The following is a 21,147-nucleotide window of genomic DNA, read 5'->3' as shown; positions in this document are numbered from 1 at the left end:
GTCCGGCGACGAAGGTCCTCCGTCGGGAGACGAACCCCCCGGCGACCTGGGAGACTCGTCCGGGGAGTCGGACAAGTCCGATGGCTGCACCGGCTTCAATGGGGATGCTGGGGCTGTCGGGGTCGACCTCGGCTTTAACGGTGGGGCGAAGTCGTGCTCCTTCGTGCGTGGTTCTAGGGGTTTCGACACCGACGCCGACGGGGCCGTCTTCACCGTGCGAAAGGACGTGCGGGACCGGTAAGATGTCTCAGAAGCTTGGTCCCATTCGGGTTGTCGCGGCGGCAGCCATGGGTAATGAGGTTGTACTGGGTAAGCCCCATACAAATACTGCCATTGCCTCTGGTCCCATGGGACGTGGGACGGGGCTCCACGAGGCGATCGGCCTTCGTCCTTGCCGAGAGGAGATCGTGACCTGCTGGCTGAACGGTCTCGGGGCCGATCACTCGGTCTGACCAGTGGGCTTCGCTGTCGAGGGGTGCTTCGGCCGAGAGGGCTGCGGTCGGTACCGACCCTCTGGCCCGATTCTATGTCCGAATCAGAGTCCGAAATGACCAGCTGCGTCGACCTCGAGTCTAAAGGAGTGTCGGAGTGGCGTATCGGGGACGCGAAGAGCTTTAGCGGAGGGACTATCGGAGCCGTAGGGTCCACGGGAGACACCAGCGCGGAGAGCGGCGCCGATTTGTGTCTCTGTTTCTTGTCCTTCTTCCCCTTTACAGCTGATGCCCCTTTCTCCTCCTTGCGCCGTTTAGCTGGCGTCGAGGATTCCGAGGTTACCGCATCGCCCGGCTTTTTCTTAGGGCGGTCGGTGTCGGGAGGGGTCTGGTCGGTGTCGACCGACTTCGGTGCCGACTGGTTGGAATGACCGGAGGGCTGTTCCGCCTGCTCAGCCTGCTGGCGACGAGGGGAAAGAGCCTGCTCCATCAGTGCCGCTGCAAGTCGGGCTGCCCTGTTCTTCCTCGTTTGGCGCGAAAACTTGGCGCAATGAGGACAGGAGTCAGGACGGTGCCTCTCGCCCAGGCACAGCAAACACAGTTCGTGCCCGTCCGGAGGGGCGATTTTACTCCCGCACGAGGAGCAGTGGCGAAAGAACCCCCACCGTCTTTCCATACGAGGGAAACGAACGGCGGGAAAACGAAAGTAGGGAGAGGGGGCCCCGAAGGGCGGGAAAAACTCCCCCGCTCTCCCGCAACTATTACTAACTATCTAAAACTACACTATAACTACAACTATAACTACAACTATCTAACTAAGAAGAATAGAAGAAAAAATTTTTTATCCAAGGGTAAGTTCACCGACCGTAGCAGAGAAGATCGACTGATCAGCGCGGCGGTCAGAAGAGAACTGGCGGGATGTCCGCTCCTGTCCCAGTGAGCATGCGCCGGGGGGGGGGGGGGGCGGGCATGCGCACTGGGACGTCGGCGCGGAAATCCGCAGCTTTTGAAGTTTACCGATCGAGATCGGCGCTGGCGCCTACTCCCATCAGTGTGATGCACAGAGACCACGAAGAAGATTAACGTTGTTCTCAAAAAACAATATAAATACAGTTTGCAATATTATCCTCTGCAGTGACTTCACATTTGACATTTTTTTTTACATGTCTATGATTTCTGGGTAAGAAAAAGCACAATCACGATATATGTATACTTACTACATTATATCTCTTTTGATTACAAACAAGCAACAGAAAGTCAAAGCCAAAATGATATATTTTTTAGAAAATCTTCACATGGCTTCCAAATACACACAATTAACCTTCCATGATTTTCAACACAGACCCTTCAAAGATTTTCATATGTCTATGTACACATCTGTCTGCAAAGAATCTAGAGCAACGTGTTTCATATGTTCTATGGAGTGAGTTTTATTCAGAAGTAACCTAAGTTAAGCATTAGATGTTATAAACAATCTTGGAAATTTTGCTACTTGACAATTATTCAACATTACATCAATCTATGAACTGAACACATGTAACAGCTTAATTATTGCTAAAATGACAGCACTTCCATCAGCTGACTTTAGCCTGTTTCACTAACTTTATCCATCTCTTGAAAGACTACATTAGAACTCTGACTATATGCCACCCTCATCTGCTGTTACCCTTATTCCTCTCTGTTTACTAGACGTGGCCAAGTATACACTCCTGGAAGTGCAATAATCTGCTGTAAGAATATCTCCAGGCCCACAATTACATCTCAGGGCCACACTTTCTCACTTTACAGCTAAGCCCCACACATTACTTTGCCAAAAAACCATTTTTTAATATATGTTGTTAATACACACTACGCCATGCCCTGGCCATGATTAGCCTTCTCCTCAATCACCTTCTCCAGCACTTACTCCTGAATTGCCAGTCCTGGAACCCTGTGACCTCACCAGTTTCACCCTCCCCACCTGTTTCCATTTTCATGGTGTTGTGAATGGACTGCTAGCATCCTCAATTTGGCAGCAAGCCAAGCAGTTGAGCGAAATTCAGTTGGATCAGGTAGGCCTGCAGGCCTCTCTGGCATCATGTGACCCATGGTGGCAGCTGGGTCACATGATGCCAGAGAGGCCTGTCTCTCTGTCAGACTCCATCCCTTCCTATGTTTGCCTTCTCATCCCTTTCCTCCAGCAGCCAAGAGGAGTCCTCCTGCTTGTCTTCGCTTTCTCCAGCACTAAGCAGTACAATCACTCCACTCTGCAAAGTTTGGGCCCTTTCCCCTGACTGCCTTGGACTCTTGGCCTGAGCCTGGCCAGGCCTAGCTGGCCAGAATGAGTTCTCTGCTGCAGAGCAGAGAGCCCACTGGTCAGCTCACCTTCTGCTAATCAGATTACTAATAAGATTACTGCTGATTAGTTCCCCACTCCCCTGCCCGTGCCCCGGCCCCTTCCCCACCACCCCAAAATTTCTGACTACAGGCCCCAATATCTCATTTTCAGCAACATTTCAGTCAAGTAACTGGTTAACTGATGAAAACCCTTTTGAATTATTACGAGTAATTCTAATTAGGTCCATGTTTCTAAGATGTATAATCAAAAATACAGTTTTTCTTCAAATTCATGTATATGCAGTTCTAATTAAATAATTAACTGAACCTTATGACTAAGATTAGTTGTTCTACCACAAGAATGAGGGCTTACAAAGAACCCAATGTACAACCTTCAAGCCTTTTTGGCTGCCAGAATAGTAAAACAAAAAGGGATAACTTCTTTAAAATTCATCTGCTCTGAGAAAGGAAAGCATAGAAGAAAAGGATATGCATACCTATGTTCTTTGTGTTCCAGTAACTGACAGTCTCTGCATGTCAATCTGTCGCAAGTTTCACAAAAAAGTTTTAGCTGTTCTTGTTTGTGGACAGGACAAAACACAGGACGTTGACCAGATGCTCCAACAGCTTCTGCATGAAAGAGAAGAAATGCATTGAAATGGATTCAACAGAGTCAAAAGCTCAAGAAAGACCATTTTTACGATATAATTCCCATTGCAGAGACAGACAGCTGACTAGAAGCAACAGAGTTTCCTTGATCCAGTCTTCACAGTCTTTTCTCCCACTTAATCATTCCAACAATTTACCCTCATAAAAATTCATCTCCCCCTCTCCCCGACACTGCTACCACTGTTGCTTCTCCATTACAGGTCTCCTCCCCTACCACACCTGAAGGCTGAAGTGGTGGTGGTGATGACTTCTCATGACTAAATTCTGCCAAATCTAACCTCTGCGCTCTCTGTCCTACAGTTTGTCATCCTTTAAATTAATTCTTGTTGGAAATATGTATCTGTTTTGTATGTCCTTTGCAATGTTCTAAAGTTCCAGTCATTGTAGGGTTAACATTGTGCCTGATTCCCTATTGTCTGCATGACCTAGGAAGAAGATACTGATTGCTGTCAATCAAAGTCTAGAAGCGGGGAAAACCTGTTTTGTTTGTTTGGTCAGTTAGTCAGGTGACTTCCTCTGTTCAGGCAGAGAGTTCAAGGAGGAGGAGGAAGTGGTCCTCCATTAAGCACATGATCTTCTAGTGTACGCATGTAGTTCTATAGTGTTTGTTGTTTTATCTCCCAGTACCCTTTCCCTGTAGAAATAAATATGTTTTTGCTTTTTCATCTTAAATGCCTCTCAATGATTATTTGATCCAGTGATCCATCGGACTGCTTGAGATAAAGAAATCGAATTTCAAACAGAAATCCCTAACAATTCTGTTCATTCCCATTTATATTTCAAGTCCTTCTGGTCCGACCCTGCCCTCATCTCCCTTTCAACTTTCACCTCATACTCTGATTTCTGGCTTGTCTTCTTCACAAGGTGTATTCCTATCTCACTCCTTGATTTCAGGGTTCATCTACCCATAATCCACCTCTAGCTCCTAGTGGATCATTTGTGCAGTGTTGTCTCTTTCACCTATTCCATGCAGTTTTCCCTTATCCCAATCTGTAACTCCACCCACACTACATTCAGTATCTCTGTTCATGCTCTTGAGTAGCTAATCTTTTTACCATTATTGATTTAAATATTTCCAGCACTCTCCAAAGTCTACCCAAGGCAGATAAACTTTTTCTTCCTTCCCTTTGCCATCTTGCTAAGAAACATTATTAGACCTCACTGATCTACACCAGCTCTAGAAATCCCCACCATGTCCTCTTGATTCCCTACAATGTTGCTCCCACCCATATTTCTAAACATGAGATTAGTACAAATAGAATAAAATCTGCAATTACAGTAATTTCTGAAATGACGCATTCAGTTTTGTGGCTTCATCAAAAAGCAAACTAAGTACTTGCGGTTCATCTTTTTACCAAAGCACAGAAGTGACTCAGCAGCATCAACTTTCAACATATAAAGTAATTTAATTACTGAAACAGAAAGTAACTTCAAAGTTAGAAGCAGAAATTTCACCTGAAGAAACATCTTCCTTCTTTCTGATCATGTGATCCTTAGTAAATTTTACTCGTTGATGGGCTTCTATGCATGTTTTGCAAAGCCATTCTCCGCATTCTACACAGAAACCAACAGCACTAGAATTGTCTTCACAGCTGGTACACACCTGAAAGTAGGAAAAAATAATTACAAAGACTTATTTTCAAATGCCTGCCTTACTGACATGGAGTGCCAGTCTAGAATTACTAAATTCCATTATCTATGCAAAATATACACAAAGTAAAAAAAGAACAGTAAATCATACCTGTTCAGATTTCTCATCAGAGCTGCTTGGTACTTCTGATGTGTCTTTCACAAAGTAATTATCTACCAAATCTATTTGTCTGCATTCCTGGCGACAGATCGGACACCTGATCACACCAACTGCAACCAAAAGAGAAAATTGCTTATATTTCTCTGTTCTCAAACCAAAACAATTCACCACATCAGTGACTTACAGCCTCTATTGAGTAATGACATCTTTCTTTCACACGTACTGAGAGACAAACTTTTTCTTTCACACAGATAGGCCGCCAATCTCAAACACCTCCTCACACACAACAATGCAATATTTAATTTGCACATGGACACTGGTGCCAGAGTTTACAATAAACCCAAATGCCAACTTTGCTGCCACATGCACCCAGACAACAGAATCACTGGACCTAATAACATCAACTGCACCATCTCAGGCTTATTCACTTGCTCATCTTCTAACATCGTATATGTCATTAAATGCCAATACTGTCCTTCAGTTCTCAGCATAGGGCAAACCGGTCAAACCCTATGCAAAAGGATAAATGAACACAACTCTGACATCAAGAATCACAAAACTGAGAAACCTGTAGGAGAACATTTCAACCTCCCAAGGTACTCAGTGGAGGACCTCAAAGTAGCCATTTTATTGCAAAAGAATTTAAGAAACAAACTGGTCCAGGAGATTGATAAATTACAAGTTATTACAAAACGAAGGACAACGCCCCCCAGGGCTTAACAGAGACATCAGGTTATCTCATGACACATGCTAAGTCACTCAGTTCTCACTTAAAGGTGCTACTGGAATCAAACATACCTCTCACATCTGTTATTACCTCTTTTTATTATCTGTATGCTAATTTGCTGCTATTTATAGACCGAGGAAATTGAGGTTTGTACAAACCGGGGAAATTGAGGTTTGTCCTGGTTTGTAGTTTCTGATGTCGAACAAACCAGATCAGTTTGTGAGATTTGGGGGAAGATCTGAAACCTTTTCTCCCTCCTGTTCTGCTGGCAGAGGCTCCCCAAAGCCAGCAGAATGGAAAGGGGGGGGAGACATCTTTCAAAAACCATTTAAAGGGAATGGTCCCTTTATATTGCTTTTGCAAGCAGGCTTTTGCAAGTGCAGTGCCACTTGCAAAAGCCATTTAAAGAGACTGTTCAGATGCATGGGCCGGGAAGGAGTGAGAGGGATTACTGAAATAGCTTATATCTATTTCAGCTTAGCAGGCTGAAATGGATGCAGGCCATCCAGCAATCCCTCTCACTCCCCCTCCCTTCCCAACACAAACCCCATGAACCTCCAAAACCATGCGGAGGGCGCCATGAATAGGAATGGGCATGAACCTCTGGTTCATGAACCAGTGATGTTCATCATGTAATTAGGCTTGTGACAAGGTTCATGCCCATCCCTGTTCACAGATCTTACCAACTGAATTATTCCAATCTTAGCTGTAATTATTCCAATCTTAGCATCATATATCTTGGCTCTAATTTCCCCTTCCTGGCAATTACCTTCCCCCCCCCCCGCCTATATGTAATGCTTGAGAAAATCTATTTCAATGTATCTGAAAAAGTGTGCTTCTACACAAGGTATGTCTCCCAGTTATCACCTATACACACAGGACTGGCCCTGCCACTAGGCAAACTAGGCAATTGCCTAGGGCACGAGAAGTTAGCCTGGCCTAGGATGTCAAATAGTCTAGGGCCGGTCCTGTATACACAGAATTGAACTTTGATTGTCTTCGAGGTGCTAATGGACTCAGACTTAGCTCTCTCATCTGTTTGTTACCTCTTGTATTTGTAAGCTAATTTGCTGACATTCACAGGCCTTACCAACTGCTTTAATCCAATCTCAGCTATACTTATCAACCAGCTACTTGTATCTTGACTCTAACTAGCCCTTCCTTCAAGTGTCCCCCGACCCAACTATACACAAGGCTTGAGGAAGTCTGTTTCAATGTATCTGAAGCAGTATGCCTGCACACAAAAGCTTATGCCCAGAATCAATCTTTGTAGGTCTTGTGCCACTGGGCTCAAATTTTGTTCTACTGCTTCAGACCAACATGGCCGCCCACCTGAATCTAATTTCTCTGGATTGCCAGCTTGATTTTTAAACTCAAGTTCAAGCATCATAAATGTTTACTATAAACAATACCTTCATTGCAGAAACCCTTTAGCAGTGTCTGACAGACAACAGCATTAAAACATTTTGACTCCCAATAATATGCTCTTGCTATCAGCCAAAGCTAGAAAAATATAATTTCCTGGGAGCCTTAACATTTTGTATGTGCTAAGTGGGCAGGTTTCTTTCCAGTCCTACAAACAATGTTTCCTAAGCTTTGTATGTTTTTAGAGTCAGAGCAGGCTATGGACCTAAAATAATAAGGGGAATTCATGACTGATTAAAAAAACCCCAGATCATAGTCATGGATTTGCTGAACTGTTGCAGAGTCATTATATATGCTGGAATGTACCTATACTAAAATGTAAAAAAAATTATTCCATTAGGGCAGAGACAGATCTTTCCAAAAGTTTGTGCTCATTCTCATTGCTATGGAGTGAGATGTATTCTACTCACAACTGCAATTTTCAAATTTGCTTAAAAAATATAAAGGGTAGTATGCCAAAATAAGCAGAAATACAGAAATAACTTGTGGCTAAATATCCAAACACATGATACTCCTTTTAAACGGCTGAACAGCAATTGATTTTTACACTGTGTTATGTACAGAAACATTTTGCCCAAAGTAGAGTTTGTACAGGTTCACATATATGGCCATACATTAATAATTGCAGTGTACTCTTCAGAATTCATGGTTGTAAGGCAAAGCCTGGAAGTTATTAATACTTCTAAACTTTAATAAGTTTTTATTCCCACCCTGCTTAGCTTCCCTGAAGAATAGGGTAAGCAAGAAAAACATACTCCCAGTGCGAGAGGTGCTCAGTGTACTGGAAAGGGTTGCCTTTCCAGGTGATCCACCTCACCTGGGGAGACAGAGACAGTGCGACAGATCCGGTAGGGAATAAAATAGTCTGTATCTAATTATTTGATTCTACCAGTAAAAAGATCCTCTGGTACCTGCAGAATGAATTCACGAAACCTAACCTAATAAATTCTGCAATACCTTTTACACATATACAGATATATAATTTCTACAAATGTTGAAGCCATGGGAAGAAAAACAGTTTGCATTTTTACAGACAACCACAAAAATTTTGGGGATCAAAATATGTGAAATGTCATCTCATGAAACCTAAATTTGACCAGTTTAACAGATAGAATATCATCTTTAACATAAAATGGCACTATTTGGCCTAATTAGGGAATTTAAGAGAATAAAATCCTTGGTTTTCTACAAACAAGACTATGAATACATTTGAGAGACACAGATGTATCCCTATGTTTCCTTAGCACATGTATCTTAATGTTTGCTATCCAAGGGGTAGGAAAATGCAAGATGAACCTAGAAAACACTGATTTTATAGCAAGTGACAGAAGCTGTATTATTTGAACATAAAGTCACAGATGGACTAGAAAATATAGTCCTTTGGAAACACTTGCTTTTGAATCTCACATATAACAGAAAATTGTGGACAAGATTTATCACATTTAAACAATAATAATATGCTTTACGTCCAGGGCTTTTGTTTCTAGAAAAAGAGGTGTTGGAACTTTCAATGAAGGAAAAACACAGGGGGGTGTGCCTTATGAACGTTTAAACATTTCTTGAGAATTCTGTTTCCACAATGAGGTTCCAGAACTCCATTTCACTGCGTTCCCCCAGGAATAAACTTTCTGTCTATGTCTATAGTATACAGACATCTTTAAAAAGTATTTCACTTCTATCGAAAAAGAAATTTTGGGAGGTGGTCCCAGTTTTTTTCACACACATGTACATAATGCAGTCAACTAATCTGCTACTCAGCAGCCAATACTATTGAAAGGCCATTCTGATGAACAGCATGGTGACATTCCCAGCCCCAGCAGACTACTGCCACCGAGTCCTCATATTTCAAATACAATAAGTGGAATCCCTCCATTGGCTTGATTTTCACTGGAAACACCAGTCTGCCCCACAAAGCTTTCTTCCAGAATGGAGGGCTCAACGCTAATTCACAGATAGATCATAAAACATTGTGTGAAATACATCCAATGAAAAGTAATTGATGCAAGATCACATGGCTAAATTTAACTCAGGCTTGAAAGAAGCCATTTATAAAGCCACTGGCTTTGGCTATTAATCTCTCTAAGCAACACCAAATGTTTCCAGGGGACTGAGAAAACCTGTGTTCAAAACTACACACTGAAATAGTGAATTTATACATCTCTCAATCAAAGCGGCATTTTTACTGTGTGCCTGATTTGTTCTCTTCCTGACCTCAGGAGAAATGTTTTGCATCTATGCCCATGGAGAAGCCTATGACTCCACACGCCCCACTCTAAAATCTTAATCTGAGAATGGGCTGGGCTGGCCATCTTGACTTTAAACTGCTACCGTGAACTACATTAATTGTGAATTTAAAAGTCATCTTACTCCCCATAATTAACCCCTGTGGAAGCTCATATAAAGCTAAAGAGGAGACAATTAACCCAAAAACATTCAACTAATAAATGTTCTGGCTACAAGTTTAGATGCTATGACTAATCATACTTTAAAAACAAAACATAAATTAAAGAAATATTTTTAAAAGTTCTCATCAGAAAACTAAATTATAACCAACATGAGGTCATTATATATTATATGAATAGTCACAGTGGTCCCAGCAAAAACTACAAAACAAGTAGATCAAGTTGTTGACACAGGTAACCTTTTGAATTCAGCAAAACCACTCTTCAGGCAAAAAAGAAGAGATAGTCTGATCTTAAACACCCAGAATCTGATGCAAGTTTGTTTTCAAAAAAGGAGGATAAACCCATGGTACTATATTTGCAAAGGGGAAAGAGACAGAAGGTATAACTGTTTCTACTGAGTGGTATGATGTCACTTTAGACAGAATGCCCAAGGTATTTTATTATTCATATAATTTGCTCAAAGCACCTAACAAATAAGAAAACATAAAAGTTAAAATTTAAGAAGTATAAAGGCCTAGATCCAGTATCTTGTTACTATTTGAGCGGAGTCCTTTGTTGCTGCAGGGACAGCCCTCCATCATGCAGTCCTAATCTTTAAGTGGTCTTATTCTGTGTCCTTAAATGCACAAAGAATGAACTCTACAGAAAACTATTAATTATGCAATTTCCTTCCCACCTCTGTCTCTAAATATAGTTCTGCAGAGCAAAAGACACAAGAGCTCCAAGTTTTAGATTAGGATCATGGGTAATGAAAAGATTTATTTCAGGTAAAACCTGTATGCCTGTTGAACAACCAAATTATAATCACATTTGTTCCATACATATGTGAATTAAAAATAGGAAATGTAATTTAAATAATTTTAATCAGATTTTTTTAAAGTGCCTTAAATTAAAATCAACACTGTAGTGTAGGATGGGGCAGGGACAAAGTTTTATATCTTCCTGGGAATATATATTGAGCTGAGGCCTCAGAGCCATTCTCACAGACTGAAGGGCACATCAACAGTCTCTTACCAGCAATCAATACAAAGCATATGGAATGACTATACCTAGTTTAAAAATAAATATTAAAGGTCTTGCCTACAGATGCAAAATTTCTGGAAAATCTAAAATAATGAGAAAACTGTTTTTTCTAAAAACTAAAATTTTGGGGAAAATTTAAACATGCAATAGGGGTATGCATTCTACCAAAGCCAAAAATATACCGGAATAAATATCATTATTTTTCAGGTATATTTCATCTCTCTAAATATGTTCAGGTTTTATTTGGATAAATGAAAGAAAAACCCCAAAATCATGGATATATTTGGGAATTAGCTGGTAGATACAAAAACAGCAGAGAGAGCCGACCTCTCAACCATTTGTCGAGTTTCTACTGCAGTCAGGGCTGGCTTTTTTAATGGTATTTTTCTTCTCGAGTCTATTATACCAGAAAAAATGCAGGATTGGAAAAAAAAAATCCCAGATCTGAGTAACGTACTGGTATTGGGATCCAGGATTTTTCAGAAATCCTGAAATCCTCTGATATTCAAACAAAAAAACAATTTTTTAAAAAAACTGCACACCTCTAATACACAATGTCTACTTCCATATCAAACCTATGGTTACCCACATATCTAATTCTCATGACTCCATCTGTGGCCACTGACTTAAATTCAGAGATTAAGGTCACAGAAAGAACAGACATACCTTTCTACAAACTTGAAAAAAGCTGCAGGTTTGCAGAAAAATCTAACATTTAAAAGAATAAAAGAGAAGCCAAGTTGAATCAGGCTAATGGCCCATCCTGGCCAACACTCTGTCACACAGTGGCCAAAGAAACCAAGTGCCATCAGGAGGTCCACTAGGGGGGCCAGGACACTAGAAGCCCTCCCACTGTTGCCCCCCAAGTACCAAGAATACAGAGCATAACTGCAGAGAGTTCCATTTATACCCTGTGGCTAATAGCCACTGATGGACCTCTGCTCCACATATTTATCCAATCCCCACCTGAAGCCATCTATGCTTGTAGTTGCCACCACCTCCTGTAGCAGTGAATTCCATGTGTTAATCACCCTTTGGGTGAAGAAGTACTTCCTTTTATCTGTTCTAACCCAATTTCATTGAGTTCCCACGAGTTCTTGTATTGTGAGAAAGGGAGAAAAGGACTTCTTTCTCTACCTTTTCTATTGCATGCATAATATTGTAAACCTCTATCATGTCACCCCTCAGTTGACATTTCTCCAAGCTAAAGAGCCCCAAGTGCTTTAACTTTTCTTCATAGGGCAAGTGTTCCTACCCTTTAATCATTCTAGTTGCACTTTTCTGCACTTTTTCCAATGCTATCAATCTTTTTTGAGGTGTGGTAAGCAGAATTGTACACAGTACTCCAAATGAGGCCGCACCATTAATTTATACAGGGGCATTATGATACTGGCTGATTTGTTTTCACTTCCCTTCCTAAAAATCCCCAGCATAGCGTTGGCCTTTTTTATTGCAGTCGCACACTGTCTCAACATTTTCAGTGAGTTATCTACCACAACTCCCAAGATTTCTCTCTTGGTCAGTCTCCTCCAGTTCACACCCCATCAACTTGTATTTATAGTTGGGATTTTTGGCCCCAATATGCATTACTTTGCACTTAGCCACGCTGAACCTTATAGAATCATAGAGTTGGAAGGGACCTCCAGGGTCATCTAGTCCAACCTCCTGCACAATGCAGGAAACTCACAAACACCTCCCCCTAAATTCACAGGATCTTCATTGCTGTCAAACGGCCATCTAACCTCTGTTTAAAAACCTCCAAGGAAGGAGAGCCCATCACATCCCAAGGAAACCTGTTTCACTGAGGTATCGCTCTAACAGTCAGGAAGTTCTTCCTAATGAGAGCCCACCACCTCCCAAGGAAGCCTGTTCCACTGAAGTATCACTCTAAAATCAAGAAGTTCTTCCTAATGTTGAGCTGGAAACTCTTTTGATTTAATTTCAACCCACTGATTCTAGTCCTACCTTCTGGGGCACAGAAAACAATTCCACACCATCTTCTATATGACAGCCCTTCAAGTACTTGAAGAAGGTGATCATATCACCTCTCAGCCGCCTCCTCTCCAGGCTAAACATCCCCAGCTCCTTCAACCTTTCCTCATAGGACTCAGTCTCCAGACCCCTCACCATCTTCGTCACCCTCCTCTGGACCCGTTCCAGCTTGTCTATATCCTTCTTAAAATGTGGTGCCCAAAACTGAACACAATACTCCAGGTGAGGTCTTACCAAAGCAGAGTAAAGTGATACCATCACATCACATGATCTGGACACTATACTTCTGTTGATACTCATTTGCTATGTTGATGCCCACTCGCCCAGACTTGAGAGATCACTTTGGAGTGCCTCACAATCCTCCCTGGTTCTCACCACCCTGAAAAATTTAGTGTCATCCGCAAACTTAGCCACTTTGCTGCTTAACTCCCAATTCTAAATCATTAATGAACAAGTTAAAAAGCAACAGACTCAGTACTGAGTCCTGCAGTACCCCACTGCTTACCACCCTCCACTCTGAAAACTGCTCGTTACAACTCTCTGTTTCCTATTAATTAGCCAGTTTTTGATCCACAGGAGGACTTACCCCATGACTATTGAGTTTACTTAGGAGCCTTTGATGAGGAACATTATCAAAAGCTTTCTGGAAGTCAAGATAAACAACATCTATTGGGTTCTCCCTTATCCACATGTTTGTTCACCCCCTCAAAGAACTCTTAACAGGTTAGTGAGACAAGATCTTCCTTTACAAAACCCAAGTTGAGTTTTCCCAATTTGAGTTTTCCTCAGTAGTTTTTGTTCATCAATGCACCTGCTAATTCTCTCTTTAACAACAGTTTCCACCAATTTTTCAGGTATTGACATAAGACTGACCGGCCTGTAATTTCCCAGATGTCCTCTGGAACCCTTTTCAAAGATGGGGGTGACAGCTACCTTCCAGTCCTCAAGAATGGAGGCAGATTTTAATGAAAGATTACATATTTTTGTCAGGAGATCCATAAGTTCACAACAGAGTACTTTCAGAACTCTTGGATGTATGCCATCCAGGCCTGGTGACTTATCAGTTTTAAAATTGTCTACCAGTTGTAGGACCTCCTCTCTTGGTGCCTCAATCTGACTCAGGTCTTTCAACACCCCTCCCGAAATCAGTGAGCAAGCACTTATATTCCACAGTGAAGACGGAGGCAAAAAATGCATTCAGCTTCTTAGCCGTTTCCCTATCATCCGTCAGTAATCCTTTTACCCCTTGGTCATCCAAGGGCCCCAATGCCTCCCTGACTGGTTTCCTGCTTCTAAAGTATTTGAAGAAATTTTTATTGTTGGTCTTTATGTTATTTGCAATATGCTCCTCATAGTCCCTTTTTGCCTGCCTGATCACAGACTTGCATTTTATTTTGTCACAGTCTGTGTTCCCTTTTATTTACCTCACTCGGACTACCTTTCCACCACTTAAAGGAATCCTTCATACCTTTTACAGCTTCCATTACTTTGTTTGTTAACCATGGAGACCTTTTTTATACCTATTTGTGCCCTTCCTAACCTTGGTATATATTTTATCTAAGTGTCTAGGATCGTAGTTTTAAATAGTCTCCAAGCTTCCCCAAGGATTTGGACCCTTTTTACCTTTCCTTTCAGTTTCCTCTTCATATGCCTCCTTCATCTCAGACAAGTTACCCCTTTTAAAGTTAAAAGTGGTTGTGTTGGTCTTTTGGGGCAACACAAATTTATACAAATGTTGAATTCAACATTATGGTTACTGTTTCCAAGAGGTGCAATCACTTTTACATCTGTCACCAGGCCTTGGGTTACTTAGAACCAAGTCCAGGACTGCCTTTCTCCTGATAGGTATTGTGACCATTTGCTCCATAGTACAGTCACAGAGAGTATCTAGAAACTCAATCTCTTTCTCCCAACTTGAACACATATTGATACAATCAATGTGTGGGTAGTTAAAATCACCTATTATGACACAGTTTTTACATCTAGCCGCTATCTTTAATTCTTTCATCGTTTTATAATTATCCTCTGTCTTTTGACCTGGTGGGCAATAACAAACTCCAAAAGCTAAGCTTCTTTTTGGGCCCACTATTTTTACCCAAAGCATTTCCAGAAGCAAATCTAATTCTCTTACCTCTCAATCTTACTGGATTGTATACCTTCTCTGTCATACAGAGTCACCCCACCTCCAACCCTTCCAATATAATTTATATCCAGGAATCACCATGTCCCACTGATTCTCCTCATTCTACCAAGTTTCTGAAATGCCCACAATGTCTATATTTCCCCCCAACACTAAGCATTCCAACTCCCCAATTTTACCTTGGACGCTTCTAGCTTTTGTATATAAGCATCTATAATTTCCCAGGCATATTAGGTCTGCAACCTTCCTCTTGCTGCCTCGAGACCTTGCCAGGCAGTCCATATTGGTTGTCACCATCTCAGCGGACAACTCTAATCCATTGCCCTATAGAAAAGTAACAGCTAACCCTTCATCTCTTTGAGATGAGCTAAACCGAACCAGAGACATTTCATCTGTCGGCTTTCCCCCAAGATTCAGTTTAAAAACTGCTCTCCCACCTTTTTGATTTTAAGCACCAGCAGCCTGGTTCCTTTTCAGGACAAAAGGAGATCACCTCTTTTGTATAGCTCCCACTTGTTCCAGAAAGCATCCCAGAGCGTAACACACTTGAACCCTTCCTCCCTACACCATCATGTCATCCACACACTGAGACTCCTAATTTGTGCCTGTCTCTCTGGCCCTGCACGTGGAACAGATAGCACTTCTGAGAAGGCTACCTTGGAGGTCCTGGCTTTGAGTCTCCTGCCTAGCAGCCTAAATTTTTCTCCAGGATCTCACAAATGTATTTTCCCACATTGTTGGTGCCAACATGTACCATGACCACTGACTCCTCCCCAGCACTGTCTACCAACCTATCTAGAACACATGTAATGACCACTCCCTTCGCACCAGACAGGCAAAAAGAAAACACGTGGGGATAAAAAACAGCAAAACTGAAATAGGAGCAGTACCTGTAGCTTCAAGGAACAAATGCCCTTTCGTGGCCATTGCTAGCTACTTCAGCAGTATTGTCAGTCTTCAAACCTTGGTTTCTATCAGTAAAAGGAAGGGAGAGAGAACAAAGCCCATTTCCAGGATGTTTTGGCCTTATAAGGGGGATTCATTGGGACAATGCCCACATGCTGCCACTGGGTGAGTTGATACATGACTCACCTCAGCTCAGCTGGTTGCTACTTTTCAATAGCAGCCATGTTATACAAGCTGGTGAACTGCTTAGTTTCAGACTAAGACCCAGGTTCGAATCTCTGCTCTGCCATGGAAGTGTATTGGGTGATCTCAGACATCAACTTCACAGAGCTGTTGTGAGAATAAAATGGAGGAGAGGAGAATGATGTAAGCTGCTTTGCGTCCCTGTTGCAGAGAAAGTTAGTGTATAAAGGAAGTAAACAAAAATATAGCTGCAGATGTGAGGGAGCAGAGAAAGGGTATGTGGATAGAATGAAAGGAGAAAACAAAGCAAGAAAAGGTAAACAAACTTTTGCACTTGCCAAGGAGGAGGGAAAGAAACAGTGAGAAAGTGAGATGCACCCCTCAAGTCCTTGTAGTTTCAGTCCTGTGCAACTGGTGTAAGGCCCCCAAGTACTCCTGCAAAGGAAAAAGACTTCCCTCATAATCCTTCACCTCAATTCTTCCACAGTACAACTGCCAGCTTTGTTTGGCCCAGGAGTGGGCCAGAATGAGGTCTGGAAGTGTATAACATAAACTAAGATGGAGTATGACCAAACAAAATGTTTCCAGCAGCAAAAGGACAAGTCTGTGCTTGTTATTTTAGGAGGTAGCTGTAGGGCATCTCCAGGTTACAGGTTTCTCCCTCATCTAAAACAAAAGAGGTATTTCTATCTATTGTGGAGCTCACTTTAAAGTTAAAATTTCTCCTTATAACAGAAGCCCAATACCTCTGGGTCCTCCCTTCCTAATCCTATCACCTTAATTAATGGGCCATCTACACAACTGGGTAGCCTTTTCTCTCCAGAAATCTAGGATCATCAGCAAATATTAGCATTCTGATCTCCTTGACAAATTACCTCAAGAAACATTAACAGTTCCCCCTTACACCCAAAACTCACCTCCTGGTCCCATTCCCTGAGCAAACACAGAACATTACACTTTTATATCTAGCACCTGGGAAACATTTAACACCCTCACAACACAATGAGAATACCATCAAACTATTGTACAAACCATTTAACATACTCAGCCATACATTCAAGATACATTTTTTGGGTACAAATAGACCCAACATAGGAATAATATTTGGTGGATGTAAATTATAATTTGATATTACAGTTTGGTGCAGTACACATAAAATTATGTCCCTGGTGTTCCATCAGAAGTTATAAAGCTTGGTTAATTTAATGGTGAAACTGTGGTGCCTATCCTGCTGACTTAAGGTCCCCTCCCCACTTTTTAGTGAGCTGACATAGTCTTGGCGGTTAATATTTATTTATTTATTTCACACCCATTCTACGAAGACCCTCCCCCCTTTTTAGTGAGCTGACATAGTCTTGGCGGTTAATATTTATTTATTTATTTCACACCCATTCTACGAAGACTCAAGGCAGCTAACAACATAAAATAAACAATATTAAAACAGTAAAATAATCAGATAAAATCACAATGGTGCTATTTCATCTATTCAGGCAGGATCATATAGTATTTTCCTTTTTTCAAAGTGGTCAGATCCTAGGCAGTAGGTACTAATGCAAGATAGATCCAGGTGAGGTGGCAGCTCTCTCCCATTTAGATGTCATATGCCATCTGAAACAATTCAGTCTTGCAGACCCTGCAGAACTGCAATAAGTCCTGCAGGGCCCTGATGGCTTCTGGGAGGGAGTTCCAGATTATTGGCGCTGCCACTGAGAAGGCTCTTGCTTTGGTGGAATTTAGTCTAGCCTCTTTTAGCCCAGGGACAACCAAAAAATTTTAAAAACTTGATCATAGTGGTTTCTGGGGAACAAGGGGGGGGGAAGGTGGTCCTGCAGATAGGTCCTAGGCCATATAGGGCTTTGAAGGTTAATAGCAGGACCTTGAAACTGATTTGGTATGCAACAGGCAGCCAGTGCAGCATTCTCAGCACAGGCTGAATGTGCTCCTGCTGGGGAAGCCCCATTAGTAGCCTAGTTGCCGCATTCTGCACCAGCTGCAGCTTCTGAATCTAAGGGGAGCCCCATGCAGAGGACGTTACAGTAATCGATTCTCGAGGTGACCAAGGCGTATTCTCGAGGTGACCAAGACTCTATTTAAAGGAAATGCTATGATATCGATGTATATAATTCTCAACATGGCCCCATCTGTGAAAACTTAAATGTGGACATCGGGGCCATGGAAAGACAGGACAGAGCTTTTTAAAAAATTTAGATAAACCCTAGGTTTGCAGAAGAGTCTGAAATCTAATAAAATATATGGGGGTGGACTTGAAATCCCTCAAAATGATAAAAGGTGCACATATAGTTTTAATAAACTGGTGCCCTCAGTCACTGTTACTAGGCAACCACCACAGTATTGCTAGCCTTCAAGCCTTAGTTTCTGTCAATAAAAGAGAGGAAGGGGTCATTTATTGGGGCTGGTTTGGTCTTTGAAGGAGGACTCACTGAGGCCAGGCTCAGTTGCAACTACCTGACAACTTGCTATCACCTGACTTTCATGACTCATCCAAGCCCAGCTGCTTGCTACTGTACAACAGCAGCCACTCCACAAAAGCCAATATGATGTAGCTATTAAGAGTTTCAAACTACCATCTGGAAGATCCAGATGTAAATGCCCCCTCTGCTGTTAAATCTCATTGGGTGACACTAGATTAGTTACATAACACAAGGTCGTGTGAAGATAAATGGAGGTGAGGAGAATGATGTAAGTTGCTGTAGATCCCTATTGTGGGGAAAGCAAGATGAAGTAAATAATAAATATAGCTGAATATGAAAACACAGATAAAAGGCAGGTGGATGTGTGGGCACAAAGAAGAGAAAGGAGGAGGATGGGTGGGTGGGCACAAAGAAGAGAAGGAAGGAGGAAAGGTGAGAATATGGGAGCTGACAGGAGGAGTGAAAGAGGAAATACTGTAGGGAAGGGATACAGGAGAAAGTGAGGTCCTTGTAGTTCCCTACCATGCAACCTGGGCCAGAGTTTTCCCAGGGAGAGGCTGTCAGTGGGAGGGAAAGAAGGAAAGCTAAAGACAGGGGCACAGATAAAGGTAGGGTGGCTGGTAAATGGGAAGAGTAGAAAGAAGGAAAAGCGAGATGCTATGACAGCTGCCATGGAAGGGAAAGAGAAAACAGTGGGGAAGGGGGAAATTATCAAGTGGTGACTGGAGCAACTTCAGCCTTTTATACATTTAACAGATTATTTAGACTCATTTCCAATCTAGTTTAGGAACTGAAAATGTTTTGGTTGCACAAACAAACAGCTTCATTATGAAAGAGACAGAAGAATGTTATCCTGATATTCTTATCAGACTTCTCAAAAGCCTTCCGTACCATCAGCCATGGTATCCTTCTAGACTAGTTGTCAGAGATGAGAACTGGGGACATTTTGTTCCTATGCTTTCATTTCCTATATCTTCAGGTCCACTCCACCCCTCTTCCCCCAGCCAGGTCTCAGTGACAAATGATTACTCAGCGATTATATGAGGGGGAGCTTTAAAAAAAGGGGGTATCATCTTCAACTTGCATGCAAGTCTACTAGTATGTAAAATTGTGCCCATTCTATGACTGGGAAACTCTGCTGGGGGCAAGGATCCCTGCAGAGAAAGGCACAAGGATTTGCCTTCCATTAGCTGGGTCCACAGGTTTAAAATGATGCTGGGTGCACCCTCTCCCTCCACCTGCCTGATCAAAAAGTATGGTAGAAGACAGGCCAGCCTCTTTGCCAGCTGAAAGCAGTCTTCATTTACCCCACACATGGAGAAGCCCTCCTTAGACAGGATGTGTAGGAAGGGAAAGGACGCCAACCTGTGATGAGGTGAGCAGAACCAAGTGAAGGTCCAAAAAGGTACAGGTGCATAGAGTGGGGAAAGAGCAAAATAGTTTCACCTTATCCCACCCAGCAACTCTGGGATAGCACTATTACCATCAGCACCCAAAACAAGTGTCAAGGCCTGCTATGTTTTCAGAAATGATATTAGTGGCTATTTTCTGTTGTAATGTCTTGATTAGGGTATTCTCTCCCTACATCTCTTTGCCTTCTGCGTACTCGTTTACACATTACACAAAAGATGGCAGGGTGAATAAAAACCAATAGGTTTTCTAAATTTAAATCAGATTTTTAATTTAAATTGGATTTTTAAATGTTTTTGAGGAAAAATCTATCTAAAGATAGTTTCCTATTTAAGACACCGTGTAGTCCAAAACTTATTAATCATGAAATATGGACTAATTTCTAATTATGTAGCATGAGGCTGTATATTCATGCAATGTTTAAATTTTTTGGTAAATGAATTCTATTCACAATGTCATGCTCTCCCAGAAGTTTCTGTAAGATTATTTTGGACAGTATTTCTGTCTAGAAGATATTATCACAGATGCTTGGTTTTGCAGTTCTCAAAACTGTGAATTTGTGTCTGCAGAAATAACATGCCTCTTCTTCACAGCAAAAATGTTATAAAATAAACATACAGAGACCTCCATTCTGTTGCTCCTTTGCAAATCTATGCACCCAGAATCAACCCTTTATTTCTTAAGGGCTAAGTTTCAAGAAGTTAAATGAATTAGGGGGGGGGGGGGTGTAGAAAAAACCCATCATGAACTCATTTGCATATTAAGCCACACCCCCTGCCACCAAGTCAGCCAGAACTGTGTTTCTGTGCATTCCTGCTCAAAAAGAAAAAGCCCTGAATAAAGGGGGTCTGGATAAGGAAGAGATGTTAAGTGCTAAGTGTGAGAGGAGAGGGACAAGCAGTACAAATGAAAGTGAAATTTTTTGAGCAGAATACTCCAGAAATCTTAAGATCTGTGTGAGTGTATCAACATGGATTTTTAAGCAAATACAAGTATATATATGTTTTATAATGTTATTGTTAATGATTACTTTATCCTTCCAATAAAGGGCAGCAGAAAAGTTGTCCAAATATTAATGATTAACGTATTAAACTGGCAATAGTTAACCTTGCAATGATGTCATAATTATCTTCTTGAAGGGGTAAATAACCAAGCATTAATTTTCTGGTATAACTAAAACTAACCTGAAAAATTATTATACTAAAGTGAAACCTTCATCTGGGTTGTAAATATTAAGGCCAGAAAGAATGAGCCTTCATTTTTTAATTTTATTTTATCAAATTTATATCCCACCCTCCCCTAATGGGCTCAGGGCAGCTATGTAGAAAACCATGATAT

General features: G+C 41.7%; 1 protein-coding gene across 5 annotated transcripts in view; it reads right to left on the bottom strand.

Annotated features, from left to right (window-relative positions):
• TRIM33 (tripartite motif containing 33) overlaps nt 1–21,147 on the bottom strand; it is a 104,015-nt gene that overhangs the window by 59,288 nt on the left and 23,580 nt on the right. For all 5 annotated transcript variants that reach the window (XM_060231191.1, XM_060231189.1, XM_060231192.1 and 2 more), the window contains exons 2-4: nt 5,158–5,276; nt 4,872–5,019; nt 3,245–3,377 (exon numbers count right to left, since the gene is read on the bottom strand). In XM_060231191.1, coding sequence (XP_060087174.1) covers nt 3,245–3,377; nt 4,872–5,019; nt 5,158–5,276 — 400 coding nt within the window. The remainder of the gene's footprint in view (nt 1–3,244; nt 3,378–4,871; nt 5,020–5,157; nt 5,277–21,147) is intronic.

Source organism: Heteronotia binoei, chromosome 2 (assembly GCF_032191835.1).
Source record: "Heteronotia binoei isolate CCM8104 ecotype False Entrance Well chromosome 2, APGP_CSIRO_Hbin_v1, whole genome shotgun sequence".
NCBI lineage: Eukaryota > Metazoa > Chordata > Lepidosauria > Squamata > Gekkonidae > Heteronotia > Heteronotia binoei.
This window is presented reverse-complemented; position numbering and strand designations above follow the sequence as displayed.